The sequence below is a fragment of the Panthera leo genome, chromosome F3 (genome assembly GCF_018350215.1).
Source record: "Panthera leo isolate Ple1 chromosome F3, P.leo_Ple1_pat1.1, whole genome shotgun sequence".
Lineage (NCBI taxonomy): Eukaryota > Metazoa > Chordata > Mammalia > Carnivora > Felidae > Panthera > Panthera leo.
In genome coordinates this window covers 16,075,989-16,102,327 of record NC_056696.1, presented here as the reverse complement: position 1 = coordinate 16,102,327, position 26,339 = coordinate 16,075,989, and the positions used below count along the sequence as shown (strand labels likewise).

The 26,339-nt window shown below is 38.6% G+C and overlaps 1 protein-coding gene and 1 pseudogene across 5 annotated transcripts in view; both read left to right on the top strand.

Annotated features, from left to right (window-relative positions):
• The window catches only part of SLC9C2 (solute carrier family 9 member C2 (putative)), an 86,571-nt gene that overhangs the window by 34,308 nt on the left and 25,924 nt on the right, over positions 1-26,339 (top strand). For all 5 annotated transcript variants that reach the window (XM_042925504.1, XM_042925503.1, XM_042925500.1 and 2 more), the window contains 9 exons: positions 259-340; positions 4,158-4,324; positions 4,941-5,051; positions 12,000-12,097; positions 13,190-13,309; positions 14,498-14,696; positions 15,175-15,363; positions 19,086-19,235; positions 24,218-24,269. In XM_042925504.1, the coding sequence (XP_042781438.1) occupies positions 259-340; positions 4,158-4,324; positions 4,941-5,051; positions 12,000-12,097; positions 13,190-13,309; positions 14,498-14,696; positions 15,175-15,363; positions 19,086-19,235; positions 24,218-24,269 (1,168 nt within the window). The remainder of the gene's footprint in view (positions 1-258; positions 341-4,157; positions 4,325-4,940; positions 5,052-11,999; positions 12,098-13,189; positions 13,310-14,497; positions 14,697-15,174; positions 15,364-19,085; positions 19,236-24,217; positions 24,270-26,339) is intronic.
• LOC122211946 lies at positions 1,035-1,615 on the top strand (annotated as a pseudogene).

Sequence of the window (26,339 nt, the reverse complement as noted above, 5' to 3'; positions counted from 1 at the left end):
TTGACCAGTATTCTTATCCCTTCCCGAAATTACAAAATCTTTTCTCATGCACATTGAAAACTAATTTCTGCTCCAGTATATTATATTCAAGCACTGTCCACAAAACAACCCTTTGCCTTATCTATCAGAAGCAAGATTTTAAAATGTGGGTTAAAATAGAATTTTGTTGGTGGTTAATTGAATAATGATTCCCTTTGGAGAACTTATTCATTTGGGGGTTTTTTTTGGCTCTAACTATTTGTATGTTTTGTTTTTTAGTTTTTATTGTATGTACAGGTAATATCACTAATGACTATGGGAATAAATTCATACATGATGACTCATTCAGCCAGGACATTAGGTAAAGTATATTTATCTTTCATTAATTAACTGGAGAGAATAATGCAAACACATTGTTGTTGGGAGTCATGGGGACATTTCTTAAGGAGCTCAAGGAATTGATTATGAAATCATTCATTTTCATTCATTCATTATTTACAGATGCTGCATTAATTGGAATATTGGTTTAGCCAGTTTAACAGAAACCACATTCTCAGTGGCTTAAACAAGATAGGGAACTTTCTTTTCCTCTCCATCAAAATGTCCAAAAGAGTGGGATGGTTCTGCTTCACAGGGTTGTCCATAGATCCAGGATCCTTGTATTTTGTTGTTGCTCCTCTCTGGAATGTTGCTCTTGTCTGAGGGTAGAAGCTGACTCATAACCACTATATATTCAATCCAGCCAACTAGAGAGAGAAAATGGGGAGCTGGGTGGAAATGGAGAGTAAGCAGCTTCCTTTTAAGGGCATAGCCTAGAAATTGTATATATCATCAGCACTCACATTCCATTGGTCAGAATTTAGTCACATGGTCACACATGGGTAAGAGAAGCTATAAAATATTATCCCTACCTGGGATAATGTAGGGATAATGGTGGAGCCATGGCTGGCCATGTGCTCAGCCAAGACTTGGAGATTCTATGGCAAAGGAAGAAGGGGAAAATGAATATTGGGAGTCCTTTGGCTGGAACCACCATCTTCCAGTAATTTGCCAAAATGACCAACACAAAGGGAAAGAGGAGAGGTACCCTCTATATGTTCTCTAGGCCTTTTAGAAAACATGGAGCAGTTCCTTTGCAAATCTACAAGAAAGGTGATAGTGTAGATATCAAGGGAATGGAGACTGTCTGAAAAGTTATACCCCACAAGTGTTACCATAGAAAAACTGGAAGAGTCTATAATGTTACCCAGCATCCTATTGGCATTGTTGTAAACAAAGAAGTTAAGGGCAAGATTCTTGCCAAAAGAATGAATACACGTATTGAACATATTAAGCACTTAAAGAGCCGAGATAGCTTCCTGAAGTGTGTGAAAGAAAATGATCAGAAGAAGAAGAAAGCCAAAGAGAAGGGTACTTGGGTTCAACTGAAGAGCCAGCCTGCCCCACCCAAAGAAGCACACTTTCTGAGAACCAATGGAAAGGAGCCTGAGCTGTTGGAACCCATTCCCTATGAATTCATGGCTTGATAAATATAAAGGAAAAAAAAGGTTTTAAGATTGTAAAAAAAGAAAAGAAAATGGATATTGGGGGATAATCAGCAGGCTCTGCCACAGTTGCTTATTTCCAGAAAACATTTGAGGCCATTGATAATAAAGTGCATAAGTTTGATAAAATCACAAATCGACACGTAGTCAATAGAGAAATCTAGGATAAGATAGTTGGTGGCAGTACAGTCAAGTGGGGAGGGAGAAGCCTGGATGGGATTACACAAAGTCTTCGAATAGGGCCTTAGTATCTCTCAATATCCCATGGCCTGATCCTCAGCTAAGCTGGTGCAGAGGATGATCCTTTCAGGGTATCTAAAATTGATCAGACTGCTGGAGATATACAGCACTCACAGGAGCATGTGGATAAAGCAGAAAATCAATTAGTTAATTTATAAAGAGGATGATTTCTTTCTATGTCTGAAATAATCGTGATCATTATTCAGGGTATTCACCTCTAAATACCAATTTCCTTGATAAACAAAACTAGTCATCAGAAGGTATCTTGGAAAGCATGGAACTAATGAGAGGTCAATGGAAGGACGATGTTGAAGGAGGGTTCTTCTAAACAGGGAATAGCCTGGTGAATTTTCCCTATCCTGCCCATGAGAGACATTACCTCTTTGCTTGTGTCTTTTCGCAGTCCTGCCCATTTCTAAAACTGCGCCCCACCAGCACTACAGCAGAACTTCCTGTGACAGTGCCCTTCAAAGCCAAGGGCTCCAATATGTGAACTGGGCTAATTAAGTGGGGCAGATTTCTGGTAGCTCTTCTTTTCCCCTAGTTATGGATCTGTTCTTGTTCTCAGTGGAAATGTATGCTTGGTCGGCAAAAGCCTACGCTGGAGTGTGACCGAAGTTAATTTGATCTTTGAAGCCTTTCTCACACCTCCCTTCTCAACAATTTATTTTTGACTCTCAGGGATCCAGACCCACTCCATTCTCTTTGCTTAGGATATCACATCTGGATTTCTCCCATGCTTCTTTTCTTGTGATTCCTCCTACTCTGATACTCAAAGGCAAGATCAACAAGGGGTTTTACTGTTATGGTAATATTTTTTTCTCCTCTTTTTCTTCCCTTATAACTTTTTAAAAGTTTGTTTATTTATTTTGAGAGAGAGAGAGAGAGAGAGAGAGAGAGAGAGAGAGCATGCACATGTGCAAGCAGGAGAGGGGTAGGGGCAGAGAGAAAGGGAGAGAGAGAATGTCAAGCAGGCTCCACACTCAGTGCAGAGCCCAACACAGGGTTCGATCTCACAACCGTGAGATCATGACCTGAGCTGAAATGAAGAGTCAGGTGCTTAACCAACTTGACGAGCCTCCCAGGTGCCCCACAAAATTTTTTATTGTAGTAGTTAAACCTCGGAATTTTCATTATAAAACAAAAGTATATGGTAAATACTTTCTTCTTGTAGAATCTATGCTCATCCTTTCTAGAAATACTACATGGCACACATTTAACACTTAACAGAGTTCAAGTTTTATCAGTAAGAGTTTCAAACCAACTACTTCTGTCTAGTCAAAGGCTTTAACAGATTCCCTCCTCACACTCTTCCAGGATCATCTTAAACACAGAGAATTCATTCAAATGTATTGGTGCCACCAAGTGGTCCACATATACTCATGTTTCCCCAGAGCAACTGGAAAGTATTTGTTTCTCCATCATATGGGGAGGATGTAGTTAGGCAAATGAAAAAAATTTTCTTCCTGTATGGTCTCAGCCATACAGCTTTGAATCCAAAGCTGACAACTTCTAACTTAAGCCTACAGTCAAATGTGTCTCTGCTCTGGACCATAGTGAACCAAGAGGGATATGCCTCCAGACCTTTGGGATCCCAGAAATTTCAAATACTGTCATTACACACAGTGTCCCCTAAAGAATGCAGTAAAGTTAACTAAACGTTTGGAACTCATTTGGACTCTTTATGGAACATTCCACATGCAGTTACAAAAAGAGAAAAGTTTTATTGAGATGGGATTCCAAGTGAGCAGGTTAAGCTCATTCACTAATTGAATTCTTCTTTTCAGTGAGTGAGCCTCATAGCTGTAACTTCAAATCCATACCTCAAGAAAATACAAATGGCTACAAGTTTTGAGACATGTGGATTTGCTGCTGGCCAGGAAACAGATACATATTAAATTTGAGGGATCTCTGTTGCAGTGACCTCAATATTTTAAATTTTTAAAATTTTATAGAAGAATCAGTTGGAGAATTGTTAAAATGCAATTTCCAATTGATTCTCTGGGTATGGGTTGGATCCGGGGAATTTGCATAGTTTAATAGGCAGCCTTCCTCTGTAGAAGACACAAGTAGTTTTCTATACTTCGAGAAATACTGATTGGGTGCCTTGAAGTAGCAAGTCATGTCTCTAGGTAAAGGGAATGAAAGGAAACGAAGAAAGCATTCCTTAGCAATTGAGTCAGATAAAGTTGAGTTATACAGCCAGGAGAAACAGAGTTGGGTAATTTTTTGGAAAATTTTGGACCAAAGGTGGTCCTTGCTTTTCTTTGAGCACTCTGGTTTGGCTATGCGAGTGATTGACTGCACCAACAAGATTTCACTACATCTTGCAGGGTTTTGCCTCTTGGAGTCTTTGCTGTATTCTATTAAGATCCTTGCTTTTCTTTGTCACAGGTTTGTGTGCTATTTCCCTCCCAAGGCAAATGGCCATGCAGAATGCCATTAAGCACATTCAGGAGATAATACAGAACACAATAACGCTATTTAAAACAGAAAAAATTTTGACAAATGTTAATTGGACCTTAGTAGAAGAAAAAACAAAGATTGAATACACCATTCCTGTGAGTTGATACCTGGCAAAAAAAAAAAAAAAAAAAAAAAAGTCCTCCTTTCTCTCCTGGGTCTGCCTTTCTTGCTTTAGTTTATTATATTAAAAAAACCTCTATTCTGCTAATGGAATGTCAGAAAACTGAGGAGTCGGGGGTATATTTACTAGCTTTGCTATGTGGGTGAAAAGACTTCTTTGAATTCTCTCTATAGAGAAGGTCTTGGTAATTTAGCTTTGTTTGCCAACATAGGAGAATTGGTGTTTTTACATGGCTGGTTGACTAACTGTACATGGCCTCTGCCAAGCTGATGTTTCTGACCGCTCGAGGAGCTGAGCCACCTGCCCCCACATTACTATAAAAAGCAGGAAACACAGGTTGCTTCAGAGAGCAGTCGAGCAAAGACAGGTTTGGGGGAGAATCTGACTTATAAATCTCTCCGAATTTACGACTTTTAAAGCACACAATTAAAAGCAACATTTCTCATGTGGAGAGCATACCCAGTTATGCATAGCCCTTCCTTTTAACCGTTCTGATTTAAGTTATTAGAATCTTTGTTGAGTGAAGTGCTTGTTTTAGCTACTTATTTTAGCTTATTTTTAACTTTATCTCTTTATGTTTTTAAACTTAGTCTGATACTGTTCAGTTTTCCCACGTTTCTCGTGGTAGTGAAACGGAGGAGTCCCCAACAGAAGAAGTTTTAATAGAAGAAGCCAGATTGCATGTAGCTATAATACAAATGGTTGGTACAGTTCACATAATCCACTATTTATTTATTTATTTATTTATTTATTTATTTTTAATTCTTGCAATACTTTCAATTCTTACCTCTTTCAGTTGACTAGAATGCCTCTTTCAGGGCTTTCAGGTGACTAGAAAAAATATTTTTTCAGTTAAAAAATTTTTTTTAAACATTTATTCATTTTTGACAGACAGAGAGAGACAAAGCATGAGTGGGGGAGGAGGAGAGAAAGAGGGAGACACAGAATCCGGGGCAGGCTCCAGGCTCTGAGCTGTCAGCACAGAGCCCAATGTGAGGCTCGAACTCACAAACTGTGAGGTCATGCCCTGAGCAGAAGTCAGATGCTTAACTGACTGAGCCACCCATGTGCCCCTATTTTTTCAGTTTGGATAGCATAGTAGTTGTTAAAATTTGTTTGATTTATAGACGTTAAAAATAACAATAAATGTCTTAGGCTTTAAGTTCAAGTCACAAATTTTATTATCCTGTTCTACGTCTTGTAATTTTTGACCGTTCACTTTTGAGGGGACTTTGAACAATGTTTGGTGCTATTTACATACCTATTTAACTAAATATCTTCAAATATTTAAAACTGCTCTTATAAACTTAATGTATTTGAGTTTCTTTTATATAAAGTTCTCTTAAGTGCTTATTTGACTCTTATAAATTTAATAAATTAAAATACATCTAGTGAGCCAAAAATTCTCTTGAAATATTTAAGATTTAAGTTTTAAATGGTTTAATATAAGGAAGATTATATCTTTAAATTTATATATTATTATGTTATGTATTATTTATATTTAAAGTAAGGAAGATTACTAGGTAAAATCAAGTTTAAATCAACTTATCAAATTGCACATTTTAAATTGGGGTTATATTCTAATAAGACACATTTTATTCACTATTGCAAGCACACAAAAACATATACATATATTTGTTAAGCCAAGTCTATCTTTCTTATTTGTATTTTAAAACTTATTATTATGAAGAATTTCTAACATATACAGAAGTAGATATAATAGTGTAATGAATCCCTATGTACCCATGACCCAGCCTTAAAAACCAACATGAGAAACCTTGCCCCACCTGCAATCTCATTCACTACCCCACCTTCCGTATCATTTTGAAACAAATCCCAGATATTATATTATTTCATCTGTAAATATTTCAATTACAGATCTCTAAGTTTCAAAGTCTTTTAAAAAACATAGCAAAATATTCGTATTATACCTAGAAATTAATAATAACATCAAACATTGAGTGAGTGATCAAATTTCCAACTCTCATTAATATGATCAATGTGTATTTTCACAGTTCACATTTTTAAATTGAATTCCAGTACAGTTCCCACATTGTAATTAATGGATAAGTCCTTTAAGTCTCTCTCTTTTTTTTTTTTTTTAATTTTTTTAACGTTTTATTTATTTTTGAGACAGGGAGAGACAGAGCATGAACGGGGAGGGTCAGAGAGAGAGGGAGACACAGAATCTGAAACAGGCTCCAGGTTCTGAGCAGTCAGCACAGAGCCCGACGTGGGGCTCGAACCCACGGACAGTGAGATCGTGACCTGAGCCGAAGTCGGACGCTTAACCGACTGAGCCACCCAGGCGCCCCTAAGTCTCTTTTAATCTATAAATTCCTTCTCTTATTTTTTTCTGTTGAAGAACATACTTCTCCTTAATGCAAAAAAATTGATACCGTATTTTCCTTCTTTTAAACAATTCTTTTTTTCTTCTTTTAAACATTTCTGAACTTAATTTAAAATATTCCCAGAGTTTGAAAATTTCTTATCAGAAGCAGTAGAGTATGGTCATAAATTTTTGATAGAGCCTCCTATTAAGAGGTGGTGCCTATATCCCTCCTCTTCCCCCCCCCCCCCACCTCATTGAATTTGAGCTGTTCTTGTGACCTGTTTTGACCAAAAGTATGTCAGAAGTGACTTTGGGAATGTTCTGGAGCCTAGGATTTGAGAAGATTTACAGCTTCCACCTTCTACTTTGAATACTGCCCTGAGATTATCATGTGAGCTGAAGAATGAGAGGCTGCATAAAAGTAAACTGAGGCACACAGCCAAGAGTCAGTACCCTACTACCAGACTTGTAAATAAATGTTAATTTAAAAGGGTGGGGGCAATAGACTCAAACTCTCAATGGTAGGAGATGCAAAGAATTGTGACCATATTTTTGTTTGTTTTTTCTTGTATGCTTCCCCCAACCAAGTTTTATTGAGTAATAATTGGCATACATTGCTGTATAAGTTTAATGCATAGAGTTGTGATGGTTTGATTTACATATATTGTGAAAAGATTACCACGATGGGTTTAGCTAACATCCATCTTCTCATATAATTGTAAGAAAAAGAAGAAAAGGAGAAAAGGAAAAAAGAATTAGGGTATAACCATATTTAATGTACTACACTGTGCTCACTGGCCACAAATATTCATATGCCTCCTATAAACAAAATACACTCATCCTTTTCTAAGACACACCCCCCTGCACCTCCTATACCAAGCTTCATCTTATTATGGCATTAGATTCAAAGTCTAGTATCTCATGATCTGCATTTGGTCTAGGTATGCTGAGGTTCCTTAGTTGTATCTCCTTAAGTATTATTCCTCTTGATCTAGAGACCTATGAACTAAGAAACACGTTATCTGTCCCCCACCCTCTCTCCATTTAGTGCTGATCAACAGACACTTCTGTTCAAGAAGGGGAAGAACAGGAAGTACTGATTAATCACTGGTCCATGGCAATTATGAAATCCCACTGGGCATAGGAACCAGTGCACCTCATTCTTTACATTTCCATAGAAAATAATCTATGTTTGTAACTGACTGGCCTTCTCAGTCTGATTTCTGTCAGTAGAAACTTGGGAGGTTTCTATTCATCTAGAATAGTTTCTGTCTCTTTTCGTCCAACCTGGTACAATTTACTTAAAAACTTGTGTATTTTCAATCAATCTGATTATAGTCCACTCCACTCCACAATTCCTTTTCAGATAGGCCATATGTCATAAGAGTCGGAGAAAGCCTTTGGTCTGCTTGAGAAGATAGACTGAGTACCAACTTTTAGTCTTTCAGTGGTCTTAACAAAGAGTCTTTGATCTTGATTTGATCTGGAACCTGAGGCCATATTTTACTGTCAGCACACTAGATTTGATCTTTACTTTTAGATCTTTTGCCAGCTGAAAAGACTGCAATGAGAAACAAATTTAGTTTTCAACCTGGCAAATCGTGGAGTCTTTTTGCTAATTTCTGCTGCAGATTGAATTGTTTCTCTTTGCTTTCCCTAGCTCTTCCCATACTTTATCATAAGTAGGTTTAAAAGTTGATAGTTTTAGGGGTGCCTGGGTTAGCTCAGTGCGTTGAATGTCTGACTCTTGATTTGGGCTCAGGTCACGATCCCAGGGTTGTGGCATTGAGCCCTGCGTCAGGCTCTGCACTGAGGGTCGAGCCAGCTTAAGATTCTTTCTCTCTTCCTCTGCCCCTCTCCTCTGCTCATACTCTCTCTCTCTCTCTCTCTTTCTCTCAAATAATAAAAAAAAATTTAAAAATTTAAAAGTTGATAGTTTTAATATTTCTAGAATGTTAGAAGTCTAGAAATGTTCTTAGCAGCCAGATTCATAAGTTATTTGGGCTCATTTTCCACCTTCGCAGTGTCCTCAGGTGACAGTATTGCCCATTGTGGTGCCTCTTGGTAGCACAGCTTCCTCCCTCCCACCTCCAATACCAGTTTTTGTACTGTTCTCTCACTCTACTCACCCCCAAGTCCTAAAGCTAATGTTTTAGCCTTTGTTATGTAGGCTTTGAATAATTGGTACTGACTTCTGTTTTGGCTAGCCTTTGCTGTATATCAAAATGACCCCGAACTTACTGGCTTAAAACAATGATTTATTATTTCTCACAGTTCTGTGGGTTGGCAATCTGGATGATTCTGTCATTGATCTTGGCTGGGAGCACTCATGTGTCAGTGGTCATCTCATAGTTCAGTGGGGTTGTGAATGTCCTCATTCACCAATTTGGCAGTTGATGCTGGTTGCCTTTCAGAGCACTTTGGTGGTCTTCCATATGGCCTTCTTTCTATCTTGCAGTAGAGTGGACTGGGCTTCTTCACAGCATGGTGGTCTCTGGGTTCCAACAGGGTGAGTGGAGAAGCGGCAAGGCCTCTAAATCCTGTGTTTTGGAACTTGAATATCATCATTTTTACTCCCATTCTATTAGTTAAAGCAAATCACAAAGCTAGCCAGAGTCAATGAGTGAAGAAGTGGACTCCATCTCTTAGGAGAAGCAGTAGCGTCAGTTGCAAAGGGGCATGGACACAGGAAGGCATGGATACATTGGGGCTGTTTCTATAATGACCTACCACATTTACTTTTTTAAGCCAACAATCCCATGTAGTAGCCCACTCCATGTTGTCCTTTAATGGCTTTCCTGAGAGTGCCCTCTAGCGGCATTCCTCCCTGTTTTTGTGACCCCTTTCCTTTTTGGTCTCTTTCATGAGCTCCTCTCTTTCTTTTTATCTCTTTAATGTTTTCCTCAGAGCATGATTAATGTTTAATGTTTTCCTCAGAACAGTTAACTCTGTCCATCATTCTTCCCTTGTAATCTCTCCTTCTTTTTCCTTAGCTACGCTCATTTCAATGCTATCCACAGATGTTCCTCAAATCTATATTCTTCCTTCCCAAACTCTCACCACCATCTCTTTATACTTATAAGTTCAACTGTGGCTAGACATTTCTTAGACATATCGCTGGCACCTAAATCCACATTGAACTCATCTCAAACTGGCTCTTGTATTCCTAGTCTCAGTGAACGGGCTCATTACCTTATGTGATCACTCAGGTCAGTCCTCTTTCTCTCTCCCTCTCCAAGCTCTATCATTCTTACCTTCTAAATATTTGTCAAATATACCCCTTTCCATTCTTGTGTCTATTAATTTAGGAAATTATAACCTCTTTCCTGAATAATAAGCTTCAACTGATCTCTCTACCTCCAATTTTTCTGCGGTCAAATCACAGGGATTTATCCAAAAGACAAATAGGACTATACCACCTTCCTGCTTAAAACCCTACAATGGCTCATCAGGTCCTACAGCATTTTCCTAAGTGAGTTCCAAAAAACATTTGCTCTGATCCACAGAATGTTGATAGGAACTGCATAACAACAACAACAAAAAGTTTCCATGCTCAAATTTGTTTGGGAAATTTCTCCAGGATAGATCATATGTTGGGTCACAAAGCAAGCCTTACCAAATCTAAGAAGATTGAAATTATGTCAAGTATATTTCCTTTATATCATTATAAAGTTGGTATAAAACTAGAAATCAATGGTATAAAATAGTATAAATGGTATAAAACTAGAAATCAATAACAGGAAGAAAACTGAAAAATTCACAAAAATATGGAAATTAGATAACACATTCCTGAAAAACCAGTGGGTCAAAGAAGAAATCAAAAGGGAAATCAGAAAATATCTTGAGACAAATGAAAATGAAAACACAACATAGCAAACCTTATAGGATGCAGCAAAAGCAGCTCTAAGAGGGAAATTTGTAGTGATAGATGCCTACATTAAGAAAAAAAAAAGATCTCAAATAACCTAACTTTACACATCAGGAAAAGAAGAATTTGTTCTTTGGGCCCATTTTCATAAAGTTAGTAGGAAGAAGGAAATAATAAATATTTAAGCAGAAATAAATGAAATAGGACAAGAAAGACAACAGAAAAAAAATCAATGAAACTGAGAGTTGTTTTTTTGTTTTGTTTTGTTTTGTTTTTAAGATAAGCAACCTCACTGTAGTTTTGATTTTAGCCATTCATAACTCCTGTATATTTCAGCAACCTCACTCAGGGTATATGTCAGAAGGAAATGATAATAGGATCTCAAAGAGCTCTCTGGGCTCTCATGTTTCTTTCAGCATTATTTACAATAGCCAAGACATGAAAACAACCTAAGTGTCCATTGATGGATGAATAAAGAAAATGTTTATCTATCTATATATTATCTATTTATCTATATCTAATGGAATATTATTCAATCATAGAACAGAAGGAAATCCTGCCATTTGTGAATATATGAATGGACCTTGAAGGCATTATGCTATGTAAAATAGAGAAAGACAAATAGTATATGATTTCACTTGTGTGTGGAATCTGAAAAAAAAAAAAAAAAAAAAAAAAAAAGCCAAACTCATAGAAACAGAGTGAAATGGTGGTTTCCAGGGCTGGAAGGTGGGGGAAATGAAGGAGGTGTTAAAATGTACACACTTTCAGTTATAAGATGAATAAGTTTTGGTGCTCTAATATACAGGATGGTGACTATACAATTCTGTATTACATACTTGAAAGTTGCTAAGAGAGTGGATCTTACATCACACACAGTCACACACACACAAGTTGTAATTATGTGAGGGATGAATGTGTTAACTAATCTTATTGTGGTAACCATTTTCTGCAATATGTATGCATGTGTCAAATCATTACATTGTGCACCTTAAACTTATACAATATGTGTCAATTATATTGCAATAAACCTGGCAAAAAGGGGAAAAAAAGAACACAATTCACTTCTCTCTCCTGGTAGTTCCTTAAGAGGTTGAGATGATTAGTTAACCTTTGAATTAATACTTTGTACTATCCTGCTGTAGAAAGATGACACTGTGATACTATTTATACTACTGAGGAAAACTCTTTGAGTTGTGTAGATTTTGAGTTTCTGAAGCTAGGAAACTTTGTATCTTTTATTACATCCAGGATATTACTTTGCAAAAAAATGAATATTTAGTAAATATTTAAATTGAATGGAATTTATTTCCTGCTACAGGAGATTTTTGCTAAAAGTATATTTTTCTATAATGAATGTAATAATAATAGTGAGGGCTATGTAAAGGTCAAGTAGAGTATATTAATGTTTTGGTCCTTTGTAATATTTATTTAAAATTGTATGTTTAGAGTAGCTTTGAAAAACAGTGTAATGATGGAACCCTCAGTGTAGAGGCAGCCCGGATATTGATCGGTGCAACCAAAAGCTATTGCCCCATCCAAGGAAAGTAAGTATAATATTTCTTAAATTGTTATTTCCAAAATCAAATGGGTATATGGATAAATAAAATTTAAAAGCTGAGAGTTAAATTTCCAGGTTGATCAATTTATCTCACCTATCCTCATCTATCTGTCCATTCATCTATCTATCCATCCCCTTATTTTACTTGTTTACATTTTTTTCCCCTGAAGGTTAATAACTTTGGTGACATTAGGAGATTCTGGAAGAAGTGTAATTAGATAAGAGACTAGGGGAGCCATAAATGGAACTTATGTAGTTTCAGATACTATTATGATTATCCCATCTTTCTATCATATTTGCTAAGTTACTGGGTAGGGTAGGTAGGGAAGCCTGGAGCCTGTCATTAGGCTGCTTCCTCAGGTGGAGCAAGTCTTGAAGGAACTGACCCCACTGATGGAGTTAAATCTAGTGGGAAAAACTCAGGTGTCTGAGAGATATGTCAATATCTGGTCACAGTCCTGGTACAAACTAGCTAATGGATGATCTAAGACAAAGCTTGTGGGGGCAACAACAATAGGAAATTCTGTCTAGGTGATAGTTAACATTTCAGGAGTCTGGTAACCTATCTGGGAGATCTAACATCAGTTCCTAAAGTTTGGAAAGGGTAGAGCCTTCAGGGCCTTGGGGAGGCTTGGGTTAGGCAAGGCATGACAAAGGAGGGCTTGATTCTGGACCCCAAAAAATTGGTCTGGAGAAGCTTTAATTATGTGCTACCTCAAGCCAAGCATGGTTCAATGAACAGAGGCCGGAAGAGTTTCCTGTACCATGACCATGAGTGGGTAGGTGGATGGATACAGAGGCTCAGGATGGTGCATTTAAAAAAATATTTTTAAGTTTATTTATTTATTTTGAGAGAGAGGGAGAGCACAAGCAGGGGAGGGGCAGAGAGAGAGGGAGACAGAGAATCCCAAGCAGGTTCTACACTGCCAGCCCAGAGCCCCACATGGGGCTCGAACTCACAAACCATGAGATCATGACCTGAGCCAAAATCAACAGTTGGGTGCTTAACCAACTGAGCCACCCAGGTACCTCCAGCACTTGACTTTTATTATAACATGTGTATATTTTTCTCTGTTAGATTCATGAGTATTTACGATGTTTCAACTTATGTAAGAGCTAGAAGTTGGCTTATGAAGTTTAAAAACATGTTAACTTTTTTGGAATATCATAAAGATAAGGCACTTCTTATTCTATATGGGTAAGTATTATAAACCGTAATAGCAATAGACAAAAATATAACCTTTTCTACATTGTCAGCATTGATTACATTGATTTTCCTTATTAAGAAAAATCAACTAATAGTATGGTCAACTCTTATTGATTGAGTGGTGATGGAGCAGAGTTCTTGCTTCTCTTTCCCCACTCTGTTTTGGCAACTTTGCTGATATCTTTATTAGAGAGTAGGTAGAGAGAAGAATAAAAGAATGGTCACATTTGGACTCTTTAAGGGTTAACTGCCATGTCTAAAGGTCATATTACAAACTGGACTGCTTTCACATCCTTCTGGTATTCTTCTGGGTATAACAGTGATCAGGGGAGAGAAAGAGCAAACTCATGGTCTGTAACTTCCTCTCAGTTTCATCTGTGCCAAGGGGTGGCTCTGTTGATGTCCATTACTAGGAAAAACACAACATGGCCTTAATAATAGCTGTAACCAATTTACCAACAATAGCTGTAACCAAACAGTCACAAGATACAGATTTCACTGAACTTGTGTAAAGTTTTCCCTTTAGTATATAAGTTGTGAACTTACATACTTTTTAGAGCAGGAAGACAGGTTTTTCTACTAACGAAAGATGTCAACATGAGAAATGCCAGAAATATTAATGCTACTCAATTTTAAGTGGGCATTGACATACATTTCATAACAAATTCTGATGATTAAAAAAATTTTTTTCCATTAAGTTTGAAGAGAAATATAAGAAATTAAAATCCTAAGGTCTTGACATATATCCAGGTAACCTGTTTTTCTTGGGCTCTACTTAGGATGGATTGAAAAAAACAAAAACAAAATGACATTATAATTACTGAATAAAATATTTTTTCCTGTTCTTATTTTAAATGATGCTGATGTTTTTCTCTAAATTTATTTGTTTCTTGCTTTTGATGTCTGAATCTTTGCCTTGTTTCCTATGTACTATTAGCTTTGATTTTAAAAAATCCTCCCCATCCTGATATAAATTAGTAAGAACTATATTTTTTATCTTTTTCTATTATGATTATTGTGTATAGAAAGTATGCTTTAGGTTTTTGCTTATTTATTTTATGTTTGTGTACTCTTCTTCAAGTTAATGTTAATGATTTGTTAAAACAAATGTTGAACTTCAGATCTTAATTGTTATATTTTTAAAGTGATCTAACATTGTATTTGGTCTCTTTTTTTCAGAAATAATAAATTTCTGCTTTTTGTATATCACATTGTATTTTCAGAAGAATTTGAATATGCAGGACATGTTATAACATTAATATACATTTATCCCATGATAGTGCATCTATGGCCAATGGCAAGAGAGTTAAATGTGTCAGCACTTATGTCAATAAACTACTATTTTGTATTTTTATATATATTTCAATCAGCACTGAAGGTACTGTTTAAAATAGAAATGTATCCAATAAAAAGAATAATTCAGATATTTTTAATCTATTTTTGTCATATGCAAAAAATAAATAAGGGGATAAACCCAACTTGGTTTGCTAGGTCCTTGTCATAAGATGAGAACCATTTTTTAGGATAAATGCTTCAAAGATCATTTGTCAGCACCAGTGTTTTCATACTTTATTATTAATAGTATTGCAAAAACTCTGTTTACTGCTGTTTTTAACTGCTTGTTTTTGGCACTTCAACTTCATTATAGATTATATTTTGAATCAAATTATAATTTCTGATGTTGGAGATTAAAAATAATTTTTCTGAAATTCTAAATGAATAACTTAAAACTCAACTTTTGGAATGTAACTCACTTGTAGTTGAGGATTTAACTGTTAATGTCAAAGATCCATCACTGTATACATCACTGTATAGGTGCTATGAAATAACATACGTTCTCTTTGTTTTCCAAATAGATAATAATTTTGAAAAGGAAATATTTTCGTGAATATTGGAATACTTTGGACTTTTTTATCATGCTCCTTGGAATCATTGATATCTTTTGTATATACTTTGTCAAATTGAGACAAGACAATTTTGTTCTTATTCAGGTTACAGTAATACTAGGATATTTCAGAATACTTAGGTTTATTCCTCTCATCAAGGTAAAATGTCACATTTCTAAATATTGGGGTTTTTGTCCTACACTGTTTGTTAGATGTGTTAACAAACCTCATTATCTTGAAGGAAACAGAGAAGGAGCTCTCTTTTTTTTTTTTTTAATTTTTTAACATTTATTTATTTTTGAGACAGAGAGAGACAGAGCATGAACAGGGGAGGGGCAGAGAGAGAGGGAGACACAGAATCTGAAACAGGCTCCAGGCTCTGAGCGGTCAGCACAGAGCCCGACGCGGGGCTTGAACTCACACACCGTGAGATCATGACCTGAGCCAAAGTCGGACGCTTAACCAACCAAGCCACCCAGGCGCCCCGAGAAGGAGCTCTCTTTACTTGGAATGCTGTCTCTACAGGTGTCTGTATGGTTCACTTTCTCATCTTCTCACAGAGGCTCCCCTAACCAGTCTGTGTAAAATGGCATCCTGCCTCCCCACCCCAGCCAGCTCTCCACCCCATGTTTCTGATGCTCTTGTACCTGCTTAAGGTTTAGCTTTTCCTCATAGCACTCATTACCTTTGTACTGTATGTTGTGTGTACTCTCCACAAGGTAGGGATCTTCATTTTGGTCACTGATGTAACGTCCGGTTCTAGAATGGTACCTAGCATGTAGTGAGTTCTTAATAGATATTTGTTGAGTGAATGAATGAAAATGGTGGTGCCACTTAAAGCAGGGTGACCCAGAAACAAATTCTCCAAGCTTTAGTAAAATTTGCTCATAGATCCCTAACTGTGCAGAAGCATGAAAGTTATTTTCTCTGCAGCCCATGTCTATATAGCATACCGCCTATGGAATTTGATTTTACTGTGGCCTTCAATCTCTGCAACAGATATTAGTCCTTCTTTCTATGCTTCTGGTTTTGATTTTCAGATTTCCAGTCTCAGCTCCTAAACCTCCCATCTTTCTTTCCAATGGAGTTGTCTTATACAGCTTTTAACTTGGGAGCTTTACCTTTTTATTTTTTAAATGAATTAATTAATTTTGAGAAAGAGAGAACAGGGGAGGAGCAGAGAGAGAGAGAGGGAGAGAGAGAATCCCAAGTAGGCTCTGCATTTTGAGCATAGAGCCGGGCACAGGGCTCGATCCCACAAACCATGAACTCATGACCTGAGCGGAAATCAAGAGTTGGACGCTTAACCAACTGAGCCACCCAGGCACCCCTTAACTTGGGAACTTTAGATGGTTTTGCTTGCCACTGTATTTTTTTTTTTTTTTTTTGAGTGGTTGAATTCTTATCCTGTCAAGTGAGTTTACTGGTATGTACTGAAGTTATAAAAGATTAATATTTTTTTCAAAACCTGCTGTAAACCCTGGTGAAAAAGGCATTCATTAATCTCCTCCATGTAGTTCCCATTCTCCAAGAAATTTAGTAGTCCTCTTAAAGACAGAATTGTTTGAATGCTCAGACTTGCACTTGTAGACTTTATTTTCTATTCCTTCCTTGATTCTGTGTCAATGTTACCAAGCCTCGGCGTTCATAAAAGTTATTACACAGAGTTGTATATACAAAAGCTGCTTTAAGTGGTAATTTTGATTATTCGTGATTTTGCTCTATGACTGAGTTTACAGCCAAGTGCCCACCTAAGGTATAACCCCACTGGAACACAGACTATTCTAGAAATCAGGATATGTAGCATGAGGCTAAGTCTTAAAATGGAAGGGAGAGGGGCGGCTGGGTGTGGTTCAGTCAGTTAAGCGTCCAACTTCAACTTAGGTTATGATCTCATGGTTCCTGAGTTCAGGGCCCGCGACAGCTCAGAGCCTGGAGCCTGCTTCAGATTCTGTGTCTCCCTCTCTCTCCGTCCTTCCCCTGTTCACACTCTGTCTCGCTCTCTCAAAAATAAAATAAATATTAAAAAAAATTTTTTTTAATGGAAGGGAGAAGTTTCCTTATGTCATCCATTTTTATACAGTGACTGTATGCAGATGAAGGTAAAACAATCACCGTGGAAGTAATACTTTGTGGAAATGTCTCTCTGAGGGAAGTAAAGATTTAAAGATGTGTTATTGTACAAGTCAAATCTATTCAGAGTATGAACCAGTTGCTGCTTCTGTCCAGCACACTTGACAAATCTCAATGAAGTATATTTAAGGAATTAATATAATCAGGATCAACTTTTTCTCTTGAGCACTTACTATGTTCCAGGAAGTGTGCAAAGAACTGTACGTACGTGATCTAATTAAACGATTGCAATAACTCCGTGAAGTAGGTGTTACCACTATATAAAGTCAGGTGCTCTAATAGCCAGTCCTCAGCACAATGTGGCTTTCAAAAGAAACCTGTATTGGAAGGCTTGAAAGAATGATGGAGATTTTTACTTTAAATCCTGTTAGGAACAGCTCATGGGGGGATTAGTGCATCACAGAATGAAACTTAGTAAAAATCCTCTTCTATCTCTCCCTCTGCCCAAAGTTACACAACTATCAGAGTGGCTAAAAGTCTCTTCTTTCTCTGCTCTTATAATTCCTTTGCTATGATGTTCTTTTCTTCTTCTCATGTTCCTCCTTTGTTACTTGGTTCCTCACCATCTGCCCTGCAGTCTGATGTGACTCTCTCTGTAATTGACTGCATTCTTTTATTTTTTTAAGTTTGTTTATTTTTGAGAGAGAGCACGCAAGTCGGGAGGAACAGAGAGGGAGAGAGTGAGAATCTGAAGCAGGCTCCAGGCTCTGAGCTTTCAGCACAGAACCTGACGTGGGGCTCGAGCTCACGAACCACGAGATCATGATCTGAGCCGAAGTTGTGCGCTCAACGGACTGAGCCCTCCAGGCGCCCCTTGACTGCGTTGGTTTTTGAGGAGCAGCTCAGTTGGACTTTGGGTACTTAAGTATTATTATCCTCATCTTACAGATGAGGAGACTGAGTCCTCAAGGTTGCAAGTAACTTGCTGAAGGTCACAGGGCTAATGAATAGTAGAGCTGGTCCTTGAGCCTAGGAAGGTTTATATTTAAAACCCCATTCTGTTCAGGGCACTTGGGTGGCTCACTCGGTTAAGCCTCTGACTTCGGCTCAGGTCACGATCTCACAGTCTGTGAGTTCAAGCCCTGTGTCAGGCTCTGTGCTGACAGCTTAGAGCCTGGAGCCTGCTTCGGATTCTGTGTCTCCCTCTCTCTCTGCCCCTCCCCGACTCATGCTCTGTCTCTCTCTCTCTCAGAAATCAATAAACATTAAAAACAAAACAAAACAAAAAACGCATTCTGTTCAATCACCACACTCTCTTGTTTCAGCTTAGGATTTGAGAAATTTAGAGCTGAGAAGTATCTTTAATACCCACTGTTCCTTATCTTGCAAGTTAAGAAACTGAGGGGCAGAGGGATGATTGATTTAGTCGGTGACTATCATGCAGGTTAGGAGACCGCTTGTCCCCTGAAATCTGGGGGTGTGGAGAATGGGGGGTAAAGGCAGTGGTGAGGACTTCCCTCACCAGGTATGCATTGACCTTTCATTCCTTTGAAGAGTGGCTCTTAAACTTGAGTGCGCATAGATAGACTCACCTGGAGAACTGGTTAGGACAGATTTCCGAGCCCAGCCCCGGAGTTTCTGGTTCAGAGGGTCTAGAGGAAGACCTGAGAATTTGCATTTCTGACAAGACTCTGGGTAGTGCCCGCTGCTCCCTCAGATGACACTTTGAGAATGCCCACCGTGGAGGGTGCTTTTCCTCATCAAATGTTCAGGCTTTTTTTTTTTTTTTTTTCTCTTCACTGTTCCAGATAATAATACCACTACTGATAAATATTGTCGATGTGCAGATCAAGAAGCGCCTCCACTTGATGTATAGTATTACAAAAGGTTATGTCAAAAGTCAAGAGGATACCAAATTTTTAATAAAACAAATTTCCAGCCGAGAATCAATATATCAGGTGAGAGACAAGCCCTGGTCACTTGGGAAAACAGTCGTTTGGGTGTATGTCTTTTAACACTACTTCTGAATGTATTTAAATTTTTTTTTAGCTTATTTATTTTTTGAGAGAGAGAGGGAGCTGAGGAGGGCAGAGGGAGAGAGAGAATCTCAAGCAGGCTCCACACTGACAGTGTAGAGCCCAATGCAGGGCTCGAACTCACAAGCCTTGAGATCATGACCTGAGCCAAAATCAAGAATCAGAAGCTTAACCGACTGAGCCACCGGGGTGCTCCTACTTCTATAAGTGTTTGACCCAATGGATAAATTGTAGCAAGTAAAGGGCCATTCGATGGTTTATTACATTATCCGAGGTGCTGAGGTGCCACAGAGAACAGTCTTTGCTCTTTACCTTTCAGGTATCTTTATCAAGCTCATTTATGATCTTCATAGAAGACAATCTATCTCTTTGTTTTTATTTTCTGAATGCAGACTTGAGATCCGTCTGTCTTTGTAACCCTCTCTAAAAGGTAGGGCAAGTTGGAAAAGGCTTCCTGCAGGAATCAAAACTCGAATGAGCCTTCAAAGAAAGGGTAGGTCTAAAGTGGGGAGGAAGAGAGAGGGCAAGAGAACAAAGATTTGACAGTGAAAGCTGGAAATGCTGGTGCCGAGAAGTGGCCGAGTTGTGGTATGTATGTACGTATGTAATTGTTCAAGACCTTCCTTATTTGCAGGCAGTGTGACGTAAGTACCAAGTGGGAGACGAGGACGTAAGCATACTAGGTACTTGAAGATGCAGTGAATCACCTGCTAACTAGGTTCCCTCATGCCAGGCCGTCTGTCCCAGGCCCCTCTGCAATTCAGTAGAGTAATGTTCCTAAAGGACTATTTCAAGTTTCATATGTGACTTTCTGCTTTAAGAGTATTCAGTGGCTCTGCATGGCCCGAAGGGTAAGGTCTTTGAACCGAAATATGTATGTGTGTGTGTGTGTGTGTGTGTGTGTATATATATGTACATGGGTGTGGGTGTGGGTGTGGGTGTAGAGAAGAGGGAACACAGAAAAGATGGTAAAAAATCATCATGCATAATTTTACAACTTGAAAATAATAAAATGTGAGAAATACAAGTATCCCTCCCTGCGCCCCACTTCCCAGAGACAGCCCTGTATTAACCGTTCTCGTGTTAATTCCTCTACTGCTTGCCACGATAATTTTAATAATATGACATGTATTTAACTCTTGATTCATTATCTCTAAACAGACTTTATTGACTCTCTGCCATGAAGTATAAGGAGATTAAGACATTGCTTTAGCCTTTTATTTTTCTCCCTGTCTTAAATTTTGGAGCCATTATTTTTACATAGAAAAGGTTTATAACATTTACATTCTATTCTGTAAGTATAATTAAGTCTTCATTCTTTTCAAGAAATGACTCCATACATGGAAAACCAAAAAAACAACCTTTACTTTGTTATGATTATGTATAAATATTATTCACTGTAGAAACTACCATTGGATTCAACCCATAACAAAGGAAATATGATCAATATCATTAAACATCTACTACTTAAAAGACACTCTTTTGAGTGAAACAGTCAAATGGTTAATTAAAAAAATTTTTTTAAACTATCTTCCTCTTTTCTTTTGCTTATGGATTCCTTAGCCACTCTTTCTGGAGTCCCATGCGAGCCTCCTTTTTGCTTTCCTTTCATCATGCTAGATTACGCCCATAAATAATTTTTTCCATAGGTGATGTATGGGCTTCAGTGTGCAAAAATCTTTGTATCTTGCTCTTAGAATTATGGACTCCAAAGCTATTTTCTTGAAGATATCGCCATCCGTCTTTAGCATTGCTGGTACAAGTCTGACTTTACTTGTGCTTTTGTAGGTGACTTTTTTCTCTTCGTTTAGAGGCTTCTGGGATTTTCTCCTTGGAGTTCTGAAATTTCACCAGAATGTGTCTAGATGTAATTAAAAAAAAAAGTTATTGAGGTGCCTGGCTGCTGGCTCAGTCAGAAGAGCACGTGACTCTTGATCTCGGGGTTGTGAGTTGGAGCCCCATGTTGGGTGTAGAGATCACTTAAAATGTTTTTAAAGTTAAAAAAATAAAAATAAATGTAAAAACGTGATCCCACACAGCACTTGGTGGAGTTTTCATAATTAGAAGATTGCCATCTTCCTTCCATCACCTCTTTGATTGTTCCCTCCCCTGTTTCTATTTTCTCCTTCAGCAACCTTAATTTATTTATTTAAAAGATTAATTTAATTTTTTTTTCTTTTTCGAAAGAGAGAGTGTGAGCAGGGAGAGGAGCAGAAGGAGAGAAAGGGAATCTCAAGCAGGCTCCATCCTCAGCGTGGAGCCCTACACCAGGCTCGATCCCACAACCCTGGGGTCATGACCTGAGCTGAAATCAAGAGTCAGACGTTCAACCGACTGAGCCACCCAGGCGCCCAGCACCCTTTTAAACACAGTTTTGAATTTCTGGATTTAGTCCTTGTTTCATGTTTTCTCATAACTTCCTACTCTTTCCTCTTTGCAGTGAGAACCCCCCACCCCGCTTGATTTTCCATGTTCCGAATTTAGTCTGTAGCTATGTTTATTCTGCTATTCAGCCCATCTATTACATTCTCTTTCTTTTCTTGACTGAACGCTTTCTTATCTCCACGTACTGTGATTGCTTCTTCTCATTGAAACTAGTTCCTTTATTTTTTTTAAACAAATGTGATATTCCCTTGAATCTCTTTATTTAAATTTTGTTGTTGCTGTTGTTTCCTGTAGTAGTTCTGCTTCGTTGAGGTTCATTCTTATATTTGTCATGCTTGGTGCTTGTCTTTCATTCTGTTTTCCTCTGCCCAGTGTTTGGTGACTTTTGGTAGTATTTTCTCAGCCTAAGTGAGACTCTTGATTTGTAACCTGACAATGAATTTAAATCCTAATTACTGAGGACCTAGATCTAATGATCTGTGTGTGTACATAAAATCAGGGATGGCCTGGGGGTTATGTCTTCTGCTTGTTATGCCTAATTTTTTGTGATGACTGTTAGTTACCTCAGGCCCTCAGCCAATAAAGAGAGGCTTTTTCTGAATGAAATTCAGGAGAGGAAAATAGGCTGTGAAGATACCTACCTTAATATTTTAATTTTAATTTCTAAAATACATAAAAAGATTAGTTGTTAAATATCTTCAGAATTTAAGATTTTCTTTTATAATCAGGGAACACTCTAGAATAGCTGAATTTTAGCAAAGCATCTGACATCTTTCATGACATCTTTATAGATAAGCTAGAGAACTATTATCTAGATTTATCGAAGAATTATTGAGCATTGGATCAAATGTGCAATAGAATCCTACCTTGTTGATTTACTTCGAATATTAGATAAGACAATTCAAAGAACTATGGAAAGTCTAGATTGATCTATAATGGAAAGAAGATAGAGCTCTTCATAGGAGAAAAGATTTCAGAAAGAGGAATAGGAGAGAAGAAAAACAGCTGCCAGTGGTGGGAGGTAATGCGTTTTGAGGAGTTGAGGAGAAGGCAGAGATTTGAGGGCCGTGGCCTCGAAGTGTAAGAGATGAAACAAATTCTCCTTTAGAATTTTTAAAGGCGACCTCAGTACCGATTTAAATATTTTTTGAGATATTTAGATATCAAACTCGTGTGTATTCTGAAAGTGTTGTGGTTCAAAAACTGACCAGTGACAGCTCACGTTTAGAGGAGTCACATGTGCCCAGCCTTAAGTGATTATATTCTATTTGTAGGTAGGCATCGGTTCCTATGCTGTCTCGCGCAGGTCATTCTCTGGCATTTTTACAGAGTTGCTATGGAGCCAGTTCAGTTTGAAGGGGGCTGTGCACCTGTGCAAGCAGGGCGGGACCACGGTTTGTGGGTGCCAGCTATTAATTTGGCACCTTCCCAATATTGATTCAATGTTTTCAAGTGAGAAGAAACAACTTAATAAAAATTGTATACCTCGTTCTTATATTCAAAATGAGAGATTTCTTACATGTGATTTTTCTAAACCAAAACAACAACAACAACGAAACTTAACTTCAGCTACTTAAACTTTATAATAAGCCAGTAAATAGCACCGTGTTAGCTACCGTTCCCTGTAAATAGCACTATGCCACGTGTTATTTGGGCACAGAGTTTCAGTCATCTATGCCCTACAATCCTGGGGAAATGTCAGTTGTGTGGTCCCGGGGCTGTTGTGTGGCCAAGTGCAAGCTCCAGAAAGATTAAAGGTGGAGAATAAGCTCCACGAAGAGCAGTAGCGGGGACATGGCAGGCATTTGACCAAGACCTATTGTATGATTGAACAGAGCTTACACCATGGTTAATCCTTGGAGTAGAGCTATTTCCTAGGTATGTCAGGAGTTCTCTGTAGGAAACATCAACTAACAAAAGCCATAGTTTCTCATTATTCTACTTGGTCTTGTGCTCCTGATAGACAGGCTGCCCAAACAGCTGCTCAGTTGGCTATCCCAAACCGGAGCGCTATCTGTGAGAATTCTCCTTGGTGCAGAGTGGAATACACGCCAACCTTTCCTGGGGCACCTGGGTGGCTCAGTCACTTAAGCATCTGACTCTTGATTTCCGTTCAGGTCGTGATCTCTCGGTTTGTGAGTTTGAGCCCTACATCAGACTTTGTGCTGCCAGTGCTGAGCCTGCTTGGGATTCTCTCTCTCCCTCTCTCTCTCTGCCCTCTCCCCACTTGCGCTCTCTCTCTCTCTCTCTCTCTCAAAAATAAATAAATAAACATTTAAACACACTAATCTTTTCTGCGAAATGCTAGGTCCAGTAGCTATGTAAGCTACTGACTGCATTGTATTTGTTGTAATATGAGGAGGAGCATGGGGAGAGCGGCAGACTCAGCACAGAGGGAAGACTTGAGCTAAACATCTTCCCCAAGTCACAAACTAAGTGGGATTTCTTCTTCTCAGATTTTAAAGGCAGACACGCACTTGGCATAATAAGAAATTAATGTCTTTCTTAACTTCTTACAGAAATTATATGAAATTTTGGAAACCAACAAACGAGATGCCATCAAAGAACTAGGTAAGTAGTTGGAGTATCTGATTTCCTGAAATCACACGCTATTATCCCATCATTTAGCCACGGGAAGCCAAGTTCATACTCATCTTCGATTACTCATTTATTCATCCAATGAGCATTTACTGAATGCAGGCAGTAGGCCAGGTATGCCAAAAATGCAGAGCCAGGCGGAAGGTATGAGAATATCAATGGATAATTGCAGAAAGTTAGAGAAGGTCTTGTACTGGCCATGGGAGTGTAGAGGAAAGAATGAGGGGTGTGGAGAGTGGCTTAAGATGGCAGGTTCCTTAAGGCTGTCAGAAAAAGACACAAGGCGATTACATTTGACAAAGGGTGCTTTGTTTTGTTTTACTTTGCTTACAAGCATACTCAGGAATGTGGGGCTACAATCTCTTGACATTTCTAGTCTCTCTGCTTGAGTTGAAGCACACAGCAGGAGCCCTAGGGTTTTATACAAAGCTTCTTGGGTCTGCTCTCCTCATAAGGGGCTGTGGGGCAGGCTGTGAGTGTGTGCCAAAGTATCTGGGAGAAAGCCCTGGCATATAGTAGGTTCTTGATAAACGGATGTTACTATAAAAGAGATGAAGTGAAATCACTTTGTATTCATAGCCACATTGTAAGATGCCAAATGGATTTATGAGGATCATACTTTCCAAATCAAAATTAGAAGAACATGGCCTGATGAATGACATTGTGAATTTGGAGACAATAGGTCAGAATATTTCGGCACTGTCTCAGATAACCCAGGACCCATTGTTGCCTTTACATATAGAGATAGATTTTTATTTCTGTGCTTTTATTTACTTATTTTTTAATGTTTATTTTTGAGAGATAGACAGAGCGTGAGCGGGAGAGGGGCAGAGAGAGAGGGAGACACAGAATCCGAAGCAGGCTCTAGGCTCTGAGCTGTCAACACAGAGCCCGATGCGGGGCTCAAACCCACGAACCACGAGATCATGACCTGAGCCAAAGTTGGACGCTTAACCGGCTGAGCCACCCAGGTGCCCCTATTTCTGTGCTTTTAAAGATTAGGGGTGTAGGAGCTGCTATCTCATATTATGCTTTAGATTCATATGGAATATTACAAAGTTTTCTTGATTCAGTCCTGTAAAAGGGAATGCCTGTTCCCACATGGTTACTGCAACTGATTATTGAATGCTAATTATGTCAGGAACTGTGTTATCAGCTTTATGTGCATTATCTCATTTAATCCTTGTAATTACTCCAAGAGGCAGATACTATTACTGTCTTCACTTTATAGATAATGAAGCTGAGGTTTAGAAAGTTTAATGCGCCTCAAGGCATGTGGGTGGTAAGTGCTGAGCTAGATCTCGAGCCCAGGTGCACCTGACACTGAAATCTGTTCGTGATCACGCTATCCTTCATTTTAGCGGCCAGCTCATGGCCGTTCAAAAAAAAGTTTGAGTAGCAACCTTGGGTGGCTCAGGGGATTAAGAGTCTGACTCTTAATTTCAGCTCAGGTCATGATCTCACCGTTCGGGAGTTCCAGCCCTGCGTCAGATTCCACGCTGACAGCGCAGAGCCAGCTTGGGATTCTCTGTCTACCACCCTCTCTGCCCTTCCCCAACTCATGCATGCGTGCGCTCTCTCTCTCTCTCTCTCTCAAAAAAATATACATAAACTTAAAAAAAAAGTTTGAGTACCTTCCAGATGTCAGGCATTAAAAAAATTTTTTTTATATTTATTTTTGAGAGAGAGAGAGAGGGAGAGAGAGTGGGGTAGGGGCAGAGAGAGAGAGGGAGACACAGAATCCAAAGCAGGCTCCAGGCTCTGAGCTGTCAGCACAGAGCCCGATACGGGGCTCAAACTCATGGACTGTGAGGTTATGACTTGAGCCGAAATCCGATGCTTAACTGACTGAACCACTCAGGCGCCCCGGATGTCAGGCATTTTGCTTAATGTCAGGATGACAAAGATGAAAGAGACGCTGTTTTCGCCATGTCTTCCAGTCCAGGTCATGACTTCCTGTGTTCATTAAAGAGGAAAAGCTATGCCATTTGATCTCAGAAATCCCCACCAGCTGAAGCCAGGGGTCTCTTTCATGAAGCCATT